This window comes from Ailuropoda melanoleuca, chromosome 11 (genome assembly GCF_002007445.2).
Source record: "Ailuropoda melanoleuca isolate Jingjing chromosome 11, ASM200744v2, whole genome shotgun sequence".
NCBI lineage: Eukaryota > Metazoa > Chordata > Mammalia > Carnivora > Ursidae > Ailuropoda > Ailuropoda melanoleuca.
In genome coordinates this window covers 12053395-12069036 of record NC_048228.1, presented here as the reverse complement: position 1 = coordinate 12069036, position 15642 = coordinate 12053395, and the positions used below count along the sequence as shown (strand labels likewise).

The 15642-nt window shown below is 50.0% G+C and overlaps 1 protein-coding gene across 1 annotated transcript in view; it reads left to right on the top strand.

The window, feature by feature from the left end:
* PADI2 (peptidyl arginine deiminase 2) overlaps positions 1 to 7470 on the top strand; it is a 49517-nt gene extending 42047 nt beyond the window's left edge. The window contains exons 13-16 of the mRNA XM_019804628.2: positions 891 to 984; positions 2726 to 2811; positions 3677 to 3805; positions 4454 to 7470. Of these exons, the coding sequence (XP_019660187.1) occupies positions 891 to 984; positions 2726 to 2811; positions 3677 to 3805; positions 4454 to 4687 (543 nt within the window). The 3' untranslated portion in view covers positions 4688 to 7470. The remainder of the gene's footprint in view (positions 1 to 890; positions 985 to 2725; positions 2812 to 3676; positions 3806 to 4453) is intronic.
* Positions 7471 to 15642: the final 8172 nt, after the last annotated feature.

The following is a 15642-nucleotide window of genomic DNA, read 5'->3' as shown; positions in this document are numbered from 1 at the left end:
AGTAGGCTCAAGTTGGTTTGCCTGTTGTCGTTGTGGCAGGTAAATTTTTAACCCAAGATACCAAATATTAGCATTTCAACATGGAATCAACATAAAAATATTAAAGAGAGATTTTGCATTCTTTGACTCATACCAAGTTTTCAAAATCTGGTGTGTATTTTACTCTTAACCGCACATCTCAATTCGGAAGACTGGCCACAATTCATGAGTCTGGTATTCACGGGGCTGGTGGCTCCTGTATTTGCCATGACGCTCTAGAGACCTATGGGGTATGGGCTTGGGGCTCTTTCATTTTCTAAAGTGAAAGAATGGTTGCAACCTCATACCCTGGAAATGTCGTGCAAATGGCCTGTCCCCTTGGCCACTCGGAGACGCACTCCCGCCCTGTCCAAAGCCATTTTGGACTCGAAGCTTTGACGCGGTGGCATTGCTGAGGTGGGGGAATGTCTACAGCAGGAAGGGTAAAAAACACTCCCCACTATGGACTCTGAGAAACAAACTGAGGGCTTCAGAGGAGAGGGGGGTGGGGGAATGGGATAGACTGGTGATGGGTAATAAGGAGGGCACGTATTGCATGGTGCACTGGGTGTTATACGCAACTAATGAATCATCGAACCTTGCATCAGAAACCAGGGATGTACTGTATGGTGACTAACATAATGTAATAAAAAAACATTAAAAATAAATAAATAATAAATAAATAAATGAATTACTAAAAAAAAAAAAATACTCCCCCGAACCAGAGACAACCCTGCCAGGCAGACTTTGCCCCTCAGCACGGGGAGGCCTGAGACAACAGGCAGACAGGGCTCCGAGGCCCCAGGGACTCCCTCCTGCTCCCTGGCCCCTTCCCCTCTGCTGACACTGTCCCTCTGGATGTCCTCTCACAGAAATTCCGGATGCTCATGGCCAGTACCTCGGCCTGCTACAAGCTCTTCCGAGAGAAGCAGAGGGAGGGCCACGGGGAGGCCATCATGTTCAAAGGTGAGTGCCCATGGGACCTTGGCAGGGAGTGGGGAGCAGAGCCCCCAGAGAGAGGCTCTCGAGGATGGGGCAGGTGATCACTTTGCCCCTGGGCATCCAGCTCCCCTTCCCTGGGCGTCTGGCCTGCTCTAGGCTGTGAGGTCATTGTGGTGGGAAGCAGCCCTGGGCCTCGTGACCCTCGCGGGGTCAGCCGGACCATCGAGCCGCCCACTGCTCCCTATTATCATCAGCAGTGCCAAGTGCTTCTTCACCTAGCGTCTACTTTACATGGCACCAGACCCAAAAGAGAGGTAACTGACATGCGATCTGTGGTCGAGGAGCTCCAAAAGGAGATCGAGAAAAACATACACAACGCAGTTTAGGGACAGGAAGAAAAGTGGGAGTAGATAGACACGACCGAGAGTCCGACATCATCACGGTCAGTCCCAGAGTGAGAAATTACCTGCTTCATGTAGAAATTCCCTGAATTGGGACAGATGCAGACGGGGATTAGGTGTCCTCTTAAATGAATCATGGAAAGAAGGAAAGTTGATCAGGTGGAGACAGTGAGCCAGGTTAGAGAGGCCGTGACGATGTCTTCCTTACATGTTTTCCTTAAATTACTTCGTGTCACTTCTCAGGTTGGTATCCCCAATTGGCCTGCTCCCAAAAGTCGTGTTACTAAGGCTGGTTGATACTTACATACATCACTGCCCAACAGATCTGAAGGCAGTGTCCCTGACAGTGACTGGTGTCTAGAGCAGACGGGGCCGGTTTAAGCCCTCTGTCCTTTTTTGATTCCCCACCAAAGGGAAATTTTTTTCTTAGATTGGCAGGCACGAATCTGGATTTTCTGGAGGCTTCTTTATATATTAAACATACCCTAAAACTACCCATAGGATATAGAAACCATTATCTTCGTACAGATAGGTCCAAGTGGGGTGTGGGGACGGTGCAGGTACAAGGTGTGACAGCCCCAATCTCTTTGCCACCGACAAGCTACAAGACTGGGAAGTGCAATGCACCAGCAAACTCTTCCCGGATCAGGCAAAAAAGAAGAAGGAGGAGGAGGAGGAAGAAGAATTATTATTAATAGCTTAGGCTCTGGAATCAGACTGTCTGGTCTGCATGCAGGCTCTGCCACTAGCTATAAGACCTTGGACAAGTCATTTAACTTCTCTGTGCCTCTGTTTCCCCATCTTTAATGCTAGCAGCTACCTCATAGAAATGTAGGAAAGAGTTCTGAGTTAATCCAGGTAAAACACCTAGAAGAGGGCCTGTCACGTAGTAGGTGCTCAATGAGGGTTAGGTATTACTAATCAGACCAAAAGCCATGTGTAGCCAGGGGGCAGGTGCGGGCACCAACCAGGGCAGGGGCCGAGCGTGAGGCAGGTCTGGAAAACAGGAAGGGTAACCTCTGGGTCTCCTGCTTTTCCACCCTCACCCTGGTCAGCTGCTTGCTTGTCCTTGGAAGCAGGCTCCAGATGGGAGACCCAGGGACCTACTTGTGCCACCCCACCCTCTGCCCAGAGAGAGAGCAAGGCACCGCCACCTCGTCCCTGGCCCAAGCAACGTGGCCTCCCTGGCAGACAGGGCCTGGGTTCCCGGGGACTGCCCTCTCCTGTGTCCCAGCCTGTCCCAGCTCCATCTCCCTCCTCCCAACAGTTAGCCCAAAAGCTGGGGGGCTGATGGAGGGGAGCACCCGGGCTGGGCACCTGAGGCTAGACTGTCCCCTCTGACCCCTGACCTCTGACCTCCACAGGCTTGGGCGGGATGAGCAGCAAGCGAATCACCATCAACAAGATTCTATCCAATGAGAGCCTCGTGCAAGAGAACCAGTACTTCCAGGTGAGCGCAGAGCAGGGGGCCCTGGGGCGGGTGGGTTTGTGCCCCAGTGACACCGCTCCCATCCTCACGGCTTCCATAGGGAATGACCAAGGGGTCAGGGCACAGGACAGAGGGAAGGACTTCCGTGAGCATTCGGCCCAGCCTCCCCACATTGCTCCTGTGCTAACGCCGGAAGCTAAATGGAGCGGCAGAGGCAGGTAGTGCGGGCCAGCAGAGGCCAGAAGCAGACAGGACACCGGGGAAGGAAAGCGCATCAGGCAGTGCGAAAGAGCCAAGAGCCCTGTAAGGCGAGAGCCAGTGACATCAGGGGGAGACACAGCCCTTTAAAATATGATGCAGGGGCACCTGGGTGGCTCAGTCGGGTAAACATCCGACTCTTGATTTCAGATCAGGTCGTGATCTCAGGGTCATGCGTTCAAGCCCCACATGGGGAACCATGCCCAGCATGGAGCCTACCTAAAAAGTGAATTAATTAAGATAAAGTAAAATAAAATAAAATATGACACAAGCTGTGGACCTGCCCTCTAGAAAAATGCACGTGTCAACGTATGCCCTGGATTTTTATTTATTTTGGGGGATCAGAGCTTCCAGAAGTTTGCCATGGATGGATCCCACCTTCTGAGTCCCTATCTCATTTCTATCTTAAAGCATGATTTCTGTGATCGTCTTCTCTCTTGCTCTATTACCCCTGTCACCGGGCCCTGGTGGGAGGGTCACTGGAGAGGTGGCAGGGGGGCGAGGTGAGCGCTAGGAATCTCCCTGCCGTGCTGAGGCCCAGGGTCTGCTACCGCAGACAGGAGCATGGTTGACAAAGCGGCAAGAGTGTCCCCTCACGTGCCTGCCCTCCCTTTTCCCCCTCACCCAGCGTTGCCTGGACTGGAACCGCGACATCCTCAAGAAGGAGTTGGGACTGACAGAGCAGGACATCATGGATCTGCCCGCTCTGTTCAAGATGGATGACAACCGCCAGGCCAGAGCCTACTTCCCAAACATGGTGAGGCCCTCTGGCCCCCAAGCCTCATCCGGGCCCATCAGGGGCAGCCAGATCTGGAAGGATGGCTCGGCTGAGGCTGTTCGGCAGGGAGGTACAGGTCCCTGTCCTGGCTGAGCTGCTGTGTGGCCTCGCCCACCCTCCCTAGGCACTTGGTCCTCCCTGGGCTGCATTCCCTCCTGGGGATGAGATACTCAGCCTAGATGCTCCCTGGGGTCCTGGGAAATCCTTTCCCTTAACAGATAGGAAAGTGCATTCTAAGTTAAAAAGACCTTTACGGACAGGAGGGATGCTTGTTGTCATAGAGAAGAGTCTTCTTGTGAGACGGAGGGAGGCTGGAACACGCACACACAGATATGCACGTGCATGCACACGCCGATACATATAACACACACATATACATGCATATAACCACACACGGGTACTGTACACACGAGTACATGCAGATGGAGGTCCCCTGGCTTTCCACTTCAGCTCTGCCACGTGTGAGCTCCTTGGCCCCCTCTGAGCCTCGGTTTTCTCACCTGTAAAGTGGGGATGATCGCAACACCTACGTCGTAGGGGAGTTGGGAATGCCCAGGAGCTTAGAACAGGGCCTGGCGAGGAGCAGGTGCTCGCTAAACGGGAGCTCTTGCCTCACCCCGGTCACAGGTGAACATGATCGTGCTCGACAAGGACCTGGGCATCCCTAAGCCGTTCGGGCCCCAGGTGGATGAGGTGTGCTGCCTGGAGACGCACGTGCGCTCCCTGCTGGAGCCCCTGGGCCTCTGTTGCACCTTCGTGGATGACATCTCCGCCTACCATAAGTTTCTAGGGGAGGTGCACTGCGGCACCAACGTCCGCAGGAAGCCCTTCTCCTTCAAGTGGTGGCACATGGTGCCCTGAGCTGCAGGGGGCTACGCTGTGCGGGTCTCAGCCTGTCGGTACCAAGATTGTGGCGGGACCGGCCCTCATGGTTCTTAGGATTGCAAGATGTCCTTCAGCAATAACGGTCAGGAAACTCTGGGGGGGAGAAAAGGATGATTACTTCCAGGACCTGGAAATTGCACGGCACACCTGGGGGCCACACAGCAAAGTTGCAGGGAGAGGGAGAAGGCACAGGCCTGGGGGTCTGCAGACTCCTCCTTTATTGGTGAATTTAAAACATAAAAGTGGGAATGTAAAGCACTGGGACGAGGAAAATCAAGGGGCCCAAATGGTCACCTTTAGAAACCAGCCAAGATTTCTAAAACAAAGGAGCCTGGGGGAGGAGGAAGACTGGGGTTTTATCTAGTCCTATGCTTATTGGAGATCGCTTTCTTTGAAGTGGATAGCTCAGTATTCAAAGCCCAAGTGAGGCACTTGCATTACCAAAAAGAGAAAATCCAACTGTCAGGGGCTGACAAGACAGGGGCCTTGGCACCTCTCTCCTCCTTTCTTTCTCCAGACCCCTGGCATCCCGCCTCCCCCCCAGAACTTTCCCCTGCCTGGCAAGGACTTGACAAGGACTGGACTGTCCCCACCCTGGGAGGCCTCCGGGAAGGGGGGTAGGGATTTGGGACATCTGTACCTTGCCATCTCTCAGAAGGGCCCCAGCTCCCACCAAAGTCACTCCTGATAAACCTCAACTCGGTCCTTCCTGAAAATAGCTGTGCACTTGGCCAGCGTCTGCATAGCCCTGACATGAAAAATGAAGAAACAAAAACTCTGTACCCAGACCATTCCCCAAAGAGTCCTTAGTCTCGTGTCCAAAATTGAAGGAGGGGAGAAGGGAAGGAGGTTCTGGGATTACCAGTTCTGGTAGCCATGCCCTGAAGGTCAAGGTAGATCCCATGGAAGGGGACCCTGGGGCCCCAGACGCACCTTAAACTGCTGTCGTCATTTCAAATTCGGCTCCCTTGGGATGTGCAGGTGGCTGCCTCCAATTATTCATTCCTTCCCGGCCTCTCAGATCCCCTTGGCTTTCTCTCTGCAGTGTAGACATCATTGACTAGCTTCCCCATTCCCTGAGGGTCCAATAATTTAGCTTAGAACTTACCCCAGAAGCAGATTTTATCAGACCTCTCCATTTCCGAGATGCTCCTTATACCTGATCTTTCTGATGGACGCAGGCTCTCCCAAATGCTTGGGGGGGTCCCCCCAGACCAGCATCCTTATACCTGAGAGTGCCGTGGGTGAAGATGCCCAGACTCAGCCAAATCCTTCTCCTGCCTGGTTCTCCATTCCCCGGGCAGTCCCTGGCCTCCCTCCTCGCATGCCTCCACTTTCTATTCCTGATGCCATCCCTCCAAGCAGCTAGACAGGGACTTTTTCACCACCAACCTGCCCCCAGGATATAATTAAAGACCCGCCTGTTCTCCCCAGACCTTAGATCCGACATATAAGGACCTAGCCTGGCCCCCAGCCCAACAGCCAGTTCTGGGCCAGCAGCTGGCCTTAGACACAGACTGTCTATCCCATGGAAGTTCACCAGCGCATTTGCTGAACACCCTCTCATTTGGACATAACTAGATTAGTTCCCTGGCTCCAACCCCAAAGACTCAGTTTCAACAAAAACAAAGGTTCCTTGAGGGCCAGCTGATGTCAGGAGAATAAGTGAATTATAATTCCACTTTGCGGGTTAAAAAGAACCAATTTATCGCCAATGAGAGGGTTATAAATTTGTATTCTTGGGAGAACAAGATTTTCTTCTTGGGTTATTTCATTCACGGGTTCAGCAAACAGTTGTTGTGTGCCTGCTAAGTGCCAGGTATGGTGCTGGGCTCTGAGGACGCAGTGGTCAGCAGCGCACTGGGCCTGGCCCCTGCCTCCTGGAGCTGGTCAGTTCTCAACATGCAGTGTCCACATCGAAATGGCCAGCATTTGCCCTTTCAGTGCTGTGCTCTGTCGAAGTGGCAACCCATTCTATTCAGGAAATGCCCAGGCCACAGAACTTCCTGCAAGTCACTATTTTGGATGAAGGTGAGGGTTCTTTTTCAACTGGCCTCCTATCCCACCCACTTGGGCCAGTATCCATCCGATAGATCAGACCCCAGAGCCTTCAGAAGCCGTTGTACCCCTTCCTTTGGGGTCCAAAGCCCCAGATCTCTGCAACCCCAGAGCTGAAAACACCAAGTGCCTATTTGAAGGTGTTCATCTGGAGACTTAGAGTTTGTTGTGTGTGCGTGTGTGTTTGTGTGTGTGTGTGTGTTCGGTTAATGTGGGGTTTGGGGTTTTCTTTCATTTGTTTTCTCTAGTCTACCTTAAGGGGAAGTGAACACCTCCCATGTGGAGACAGTGTGTGTTTATAGATTTTTCTAAAACTCTCTCCAGTTGGTAATTTCTGATGATTCTGGAGTCCCCAGAACTCAGATACCTATTGCCATCTTGCTTGCCCCCCACTACCCCGTGTGACTACTCTCAGTGTGCACACCTCCCCCAATCCCCGTGGACTCATCGCTCTTCCCCACCCCCTACTTTCTATAAATGTAGGCCTAGGATACAGTTCTGTGTTGCAAAACTCAGCTAAGTTCCTGTTTCGATCTTTATTTTGAAATATTTTATGTAAGCGGGAAGGGGGGTGCCATGAAGATGGCAAGAAGCCGGGCACAGTTTCAACTTTCGGGACGAGAGACCATGATGGAGATCGAAAGATGTTTGGGGAAGAGCCTATTTAAATAGCAATAAAATAAACCATCAGAGGGGAAGTATGTGTTGGTGTGATGTTCGTTGTTGCCTCGTGGACACAGCCTGGGGTGAAGCAGGCCAGACATGGGCACTGTTCTGCTCTTGCAAGCCCCTGCTCTTCTGAGGACAAGGTCAGGCCCAGCAAGGGCATCTCAAGAGTTTGGAATCACCCACACATTCAGTGGTTGTGTATTACCTGGCCATCCCCCAAGGTCAAGACCAATACCCACAATAAAGTCTGGCTGTGTTTTTCTGGTGGTGTTCCCCAGAAGCAGACCCTGAAGTGAGCAATTGAGAATAAGTGATGTATGATTTATTAAGTGCCTCCGAGAAAAACCAGGGAGGGAGTGAAGGGACCAGGGAAAGGGAAGAAGCCGAACGAGAACGTGACTTGAAGAGTACTCTCTGTCTGATCACTGGAGAGCTCGGGAGAGTGAGTGCAGCTCAGAGCTGTCCCACCTGGAAGCAGTGTTTTGTACACCTGCACCGGTCAGTCATTGGCGATGGGGACTTCAGCTCTCTGAATGGGAAAGGGGACACCAGGAGCCTATGAGCAATCATCTGGAGAGGATCACAGTTGCAGTTAGCAGCGAAGTCACAGGAGCTGGGGAATGGGCTCACAACCTCTGGCAGGGCACCAACAGCGTCCTCTGCTCTGGATCATATCATATTCGTTTAATATGGAATTGTTACATGTGGGCATTTGCGATTTGACCCATGGTATAAAAACCCGTACAACATAGCCATGGTCTAACAGGGTCTTTGTGAGCAAACTCTCCAAAGCCCTAAAATAAAGCCATCCAGTTGCTTGCTGAGCCTGGAAGCCACGCCCGAGCTCTTTGGGGTATACCTGGGGGCTTCTTGCCCCTTAGCCCCATCTTGGACTTCTGTACCAATGTTTTGGTGAAGCCATCTTAAGGGGCCACTGCAAAATGAAAGTCACTAGTTCTCATACTCCTGGACTTAACCCATGGATCCAGCTCTCTGAGGTCATGCTTCCCTTTTATACCCAACTAAGGTGGCCCAAGCCACAACAAGGGCAATCTTCACGGGGGTTTCCCCATCCACCAATTTCTGAGACTCCCCAAGGGATGCTGGTGTGTTAAATCCAGCTCGGTGGTGCGTTCATATCTTGGCCACTCACCGACCTCAGGATTGCTGGAAGTCACCCCGAGACTTCTAGAACAGCACTTTCCGATAGAAACATAGTGCAAGCCATACATGTAATTTTAAGTTTTCTAGTAGCCATATTTTAAAAAATAAAAAAGAGATGAAGTTAATTTTTATAACATGTTTTCTTTAACCTAATATATCCAAATTATCATTTCAACATGTAATCAAAATTTTAAAATATCCGTGAAATAGTTCACATTCTCTTTTTTTGTAGTAAGTCTTTGAATGCTGATGTGTATTTTCTTTTTTTTTTTTAAGATTTTATTTATTTCTGACAGAGAGAGAAAGAGAGCACAAGCAGGGGGAGCAGCAGAGGGAGAGGGAGAAGCTGGCTCCCCGCTGAGCAGGGAGCCCAATGTGAGGCTTCGTTCCAGGACCCTAAAATCATGACCTGGGCTGAAGGCACACACTTAACCGACTGAGCCACCCAGGTGTCCCTGATGTGTTTTCTCCTTATGTGACATCTTCACTCAGACTAGCCACAAGTGGCTACCATGTTTGAAAGCATAGTTCTAGAATCTTCTCTGCCAGGCTGAGCCCAATTATAAGAGTAGGCACATTCCTTAAATCCCCAGAGTCCAGCTAGTCTGAGTGCAATGGCTAACAAGAGTTTATTATTATAATACTGAAAAGAGAAGCATAAAATAGACATCAGCCCTCCTGGCCCCGGTGTGCAGAGCTTTGCCCCTCCAGAAGGTCCTCTTGCCTAAACTGTGGCTGCTGCCATATTGCCAGAATTGGCTTCTCCCTCAGCAAGGGGAATACCTTTGGCCAGGCTGCCTCTGCCCACTGTCGAGATGAGAACTCCCACCAGCCCCATGGAAAATAGAACCACCTTGCTTCTAGCGTCCTCCCCTCACTGCTGCCTGGGATACAACTTGACTCCGCATATTACTGCGGGATATCGTCTGCAGGTCCCGCGAGAGTGGAGTTGAGGTCCCCATTATCTCAGCCCCTTCATTCCAGACGGGACCTGATCCATACCTCAGCAGAGCTAAAAGCTTGTAGAAGTGGGATCCCTCCCCCCAAAACAAAAGAGCAGCCAGGGATGAGTTCCACTTGCCCAGTGGGACGTATCCAGGATCCTCACCCAAACAGCTTCAGGTCCGGAGGGCCGAGGGCGATATTTTTGGTAACTAAATATAGTGAGTGACATCAAATGACAGCACGTGGCATCTCTTCTACCAGCTGGGCAACGAGAAAAAGGACATGCCGGGGCAGAAAGCTCAGCTCTGCAGCTTTGTCCCCAGGCTGGCTGATGTGAGGAGTCTGCCTTTTCCCTTGTGCTTCACCCCTGGGCATCCCAGGCTCTTTTTGAGCCCCAATCTCTGTGAAAGCGAAGGTCTGGGTTTCTCTAGCTAGTCTCAAAGCCAAGTGCCAGGTTCAGGTCAAGCCTGCTTGTGTCTCGGCCCCTCACGCTCTGTAAGCTAAGGCCAGTTTTGTCTGTGTCGTGAGTATGCTGCCAGATGACTCTTATGGACCAGTCTCTGCTGCATTCTAGAGCCCTCCTCACACGCTACCCGGCTATATTGTTATAATGTTATACACGCTACCCCGCTATATTGTTATAAAGTTATAAGGATCGTTCTACTTTCCTCCTGCAATTCCTGGCTCATAGTGCTCAGCAAAGACTTTTTTTTTAAGATTTTATTTATTTATTTATTTACGAGAGAAAGAGCGCACACGTGCAGGGAGGAGGAGCAGAGAGAGGGGGACAAGAAGACTCCGAGATGAGCACAGAGCCCGACATGGGGCTCGATCCCATGACCCTGAGATCATGACCTGAGCTGCAATCAGTAGTTGGACGCCTAACAGACTAAACCACCCAGCACCCCAAATATGTTTTGAATGAAAGAAAGAAACGTCTGTTTGGCTAGGCAATGGAAGAGAAAGATCAGCCCAACCAGACGTGGGGTGTTAACAGCCACCATTTCTTACACGCTGACTACATGCCAGGCACCTGCCAGCTTGAACTACGGGAAAAGCTGTTTGAAGTTCAAAATGCTCAAATAGAGATGATTTCATATGATATTTTACATTCCTCATCGCCTCTGACTCCCCCCCCAACAGAGCTGTGAGGTTACTATCCCCACTTTATAGAGAAGAAAACTGAGGCTCAGGGAGGAAGTGACTTGGCTCAAGTGTCCACAGCAGGAAGTAGTGAAACCAGGATTCCCACCCGGGTGATCTGACTCGAGTCCCCCTGCGGAACCTCTGCTCCTGACTACCCTGTCTGAGAAGCAGCTTCCTAACCCGAGTCCAGCGGGTCATCAGCTCTTTTATTCGTAAATGTTTCCTCTGTGCCAGTCATTTCTTAGCGTGGCCCATTAGAACCTTACAGCAAGAATGCCCCACTACTTGCAAGCATATGTCTGGGAACTAGAGGATTCCTAGAAACCCCTCAAAGGCCACAGAGCCCAGGGTGAAATGACCTCTTCACAATGTAGTGTGTTCTCTCCAGGCTTCAGCTCAGAGTAAGATGGCCTCTCCAAATGTGAGAAGCAAATTATATTCATTCATCTGCCATATCCATTCTTTTTCCCAATTAACAGTTACTGTAAGCATCTGTCATGCATAAAACTAAAGTGATCGTATGAAACGAGGCACTACCAATCATTTCACCCAGATAACAGGTGAAACTGGAACCACGCTGGGCAAACCAGTATATCTGTTCTCCCTGGAAACCCCTGTGCATGAGACCTGAGCTTGTCCCCCTAGGAACTGACAGCCAAGTCAGGGTGACAGGAAGCAGCTTGATAGAGTAGGCATTTGATGAGTATTTGCTGAATGGAGGAGTGAGAAAGATACAAAGAACTGTGGAATACACACACACACACACACAATTTTTTCCAACTGGGAAAGTGACCAAGGCCCTGCTGTTCATTTAGGCTAGGATGAGCGTGGAATGAGTGTAGAAACAGATGACTGGTCAGAGAAAGGAGGACTGCCAAGCTGAGCAGAGATAAAAGGGGGTGTAAATGTGTGCCATGTTTCAGAAACGGTGATCATAGCAAGTGCGTAAGATATGGACAAAAGCTATGCTGGAAACACAAGGATTTGAGCAATGGGGACCCCCTGAAGATTCGGGATAACTGCAGCCACATGATCAATCCTGTATTTTAGAAAGAGGACATTAACATATATATTTTTTACTGCTCTTAAGGTAATAGGAAAATCATTTTTAACAATTCTTTTTTTTTTTAATCTTTTATGTATTTACTTGAGAGTGAATTCGAGGGGGGAGGCAGGGCAGAGGGAGAGGGAGAAGCAGGGGGTCTGACACAGGGCTCTATCCCAGGATCCTGGAATCTAGACCCGAGCCAAAGGCAGATGCTTAATGGACTGGGTCACCCAGGTGCCCCTAGACAAATCGTTTTTAAGAAACTACCTGGAGAATGACCAAACCATGGTACATGCCTACATTCAAACATTTGGCAGCACACAGATGAAATAAATCTATGAGCATTGACATGGAAAGAGCTCCAAGACATGGGGCACCTGGGTGGCTCAGCCAGTTAAGCCTCTTCCTTCAGCGCAGGTCATGATCCCAGGGTTCTGGGATCGAGCCCCACTTCGGGCTCCCTGCTCAGCAGGGGAGTCGGCTTCTCCCTCTCCCTCTGCCCCTACTCGTGTTCGCTCTCTCGAATAAATAAATAAATAATTTAAAAAAAAAAAAAGAGCTTCAAGAGAGAGCATTTGATGTTGATTTTTTTAAAAAGAAAAAAAAAAAGAAGTCAAGCAAAGCCGTGGATTTCTATAGAAACATACATATGTATATACAGGCAAAGAAAAAGATACGGAAGCAATCCCATGAAACTGACAATAGTAATCACCTCTCGGAAAGGAAGTGTGACCGAGGGGATTTAAACTTTATCGACTTGCTTGAGATTTTTACACCGTGAGAATTTAATTACATATGTATTTCTAAATTTGTTTTTAAAGCTGCCTGAAACCCATGGCATCTTTTTTATGCTGAAGTCTTCCCATCCTGATTAGCATAATCTCTTTTATTCCAGTTTTATTCCCCCAGCTGGACTTCCCACCACAGTTTAGGACTCACCAGCTCCTTACAGATACTAATTCATTTACTCCTGCCTGTGAAGCGACTGTGATTCTTTTTCCCCATTTTACGTGATAGAAAAGTAATGCACAGAGACAATAAGTAACTTGCTAAAGGTCACACAGCATATAACCGATACACCAGCATTTGAACTTCCAACGGACTGCACACTTAACCACTCCATCTCCCTGCTCTCTAGAAGGTTGAAACTTTTTGCACCCCTCTGACTTGTTCTCTTTCCAGGGAGCCAATGTCTAGTCACTACCAATGAGTTTTACCACCATTCGGTTTTTGCATTTCATTTATATGACTCTGTCTCTGATAGAAAGGGGTACTCGAAATTCAGATTCAGCTGGAAAGAGAATTTTACGAGGGACTGCGTTTACAAAGCACACACCCACACACATCCAGAGGATCAAATTAACTGCTAATTTGAGAGTATGCTGGTGATGTGGCAGGCAGACGGGAGTGAGACAAAGGTTAGCAGGGTGGGCGAGCTCTAATTATGTGTGTGTGTGTGTGTGGTGTGGTGTGAGGCTATAGGGCCCAGCAATGTGACAGTCCCCAGAAGACCTTGGGCCACTTGTTAAGTCCCAGCAGCTGAGCTGACTTCAGCCCCATCTGGAGTGGGGGTGGCTCGTGACTTTTGCTCCGGGAGTTCCACAGAGACTGCTCATGAAATTGGAGAAGTCTGTAGCATATGATGGTCCCCATCCCACTCAGAGAGAATATTTTGAGAAGTCTAATTATATGGTGGGGTTTAGAGGGAGGAGGGTTTAGATAAGCCCTTTCTAAGGGCAGGTTGAAAAGGGCTAGTAGGGGGCCGACGGCAGCTCCGTGAGGCAGGAGCACCCTCTGCAGGTGGACTGGAGTAGCTGCAACCACCGCATTCCCAGGAGCCCTGGGTGGCCTACCTAGAGCCCAGCCATCTGCCCAGTAGAGGACACTGAGCTCCTAGCCGTATGACTTACGCGAGCTGTTGACCCTCTCGGAGGCTCAGCTGCCTCAGCCTAAGTGAAAGACAAAAATCCCTACCGCATGGGGTTGCCTGCATGATTAGACAGAGAAAATGTACCCAGTGTTCTGCAGAGAGCCTGATGCACTGGACCAGCGAGATTTCCAAACGTGGCAGCTGACCTGGAGGCCATGCCGGGGGCTGGTGGATGATTGGTTATGGCAGGGGGGAGAGTCGAGGTACATACCAGGTTTCTGGCTTGGTGGTCCTGAGAAGAGAGGAGACGTGAACGCCTCAGGTGATACGTACTGTTGGCAACAGGTTGAGTTTCAGAGACCATTGGGACACCCAGCCTGAGATGCTCAGGAGACAGCTGGACAAAGGGAAGGAGTCAGCCAGAAATGGAAGAGAGAGCCCGTTGGTCAAAGGCAAATGAAATCCTGACTTTTGGACGAAAGGCCCCTGAGTCCTACCACAGAGATTAATTGGGGTGAGACAGGTTTTTCTCAGAGACAAATAACTCTCCCAGGCAATAGAATTATCTGACACTTCTCCCCTAGATCTTATCTGATAAATCTCCCCTAAATCCTTGGCCCTCTAGCTGGGGATGAATCTGGCCAGGTTGCCCTAAATCACAAGACACTAGAAATATAGTTGATTGTACAAAGGATAGATGATATACCACAATGGTTTTTGGTTTTAATTTTTTAATTCTGGATTGGATTTCCAGCCCTTGGGAAAGGCAGAGCTCCTGATGCAAGATTCCCACCCAGATCACTGAGCTTTCCCATTATCCAAAGACTATAAAATGAGGGTAGTTCTTCCAACCAACAAGGGTTGTAACCAGGACTAGGGAAGACTATTTATGTAAACACATTTGTAGGTGATGAGGCTTAGCATAAACTTATAGCACGTAGCCGACTGTTGAAAGCAATACTTCAGGGGCGCCTGGGTGGCTCAGTTGTTAAGCATCTGCCTTCGCCTCAGGGCATGATCCCGGCGTTGTGGGATCGAGCCCCACATCGGGCTCCTCCGCTGGGAGCCTGCTTCTTCCTCTCCCACTCCCCCTGCTTGTGTTCCCTCTCTCGCTGGCTGTCTCTCTCTGTCAAATAAATAAATAAAATCTTTAAAAAAAAAAAAAAAAGAAAAGCAATACTTCACTCGCTAGAAAAATGGAAACAGACAAACAAAAAAACGTCGGGTCTCACCACGGGGACACCTTGGGAAGATCTGTCAGGACCAGACCATGAAAACTTCTAAGCCCTGCAGCTGTGCCTTTCTGGAATCCCAAAGCTCAGGGCGGAGGTGCAGCCGTCCAGGAATTTATTCCTCCATAACTCTGAGCTCCCCAAATCCCCATGAAGCCCAGGAATGATGTGACTGCAGGGTGCGTAGGCCCCTTGGCACCAAGAGCTCCTCCATAAATCAAGGTCTCACTTTTGCTGGCCTCAGACTGCTTTTCCAAGGTGACCTGGGCAAAGTAAAAGGGTAGTCGCTTCTTTAGGAATAGTATCTGCCTTCGAGATGAAAGAATCACAAAAAAGCCAACAGGACCAATTCTCTAGAAACGTATTCCTTGGAGGGAGAAGGTGCTCCTCCTTCATCTCAGAAGACAATTCAGCCCTGAGGAGTTAGAGGGAGAGTGACAATCTTCCCAGGATTTCATCCAGGTTGGGTGGCCCAAGAGGCCTTGAAGTAGACTCAGAGGACCCCGATTCCTGTGCTGGGTCAGCCCCAGTGAAAAGTTGAGGTGACCTCAGTCCTGTCAGCAGTTACCCTCAAGACACCCCTGCTCCCCAGGCAGCCACCCGAATCACAGAACCGTACATCAGCTGGCCCAACTCCCTGATGATACAGGCAAGGAAACTGCAGGCCAGAGATGGGGAGGGACTTGTTCAAGGTCACACAGGCTTGAGAAGATTTAAGGTTAGATCCAGGGGTCCAGGCTGTTTCTTGTGGCCTCACTACACCCCTCCTTTAATGAGGCCACAGAGCAGTATAGCCAGG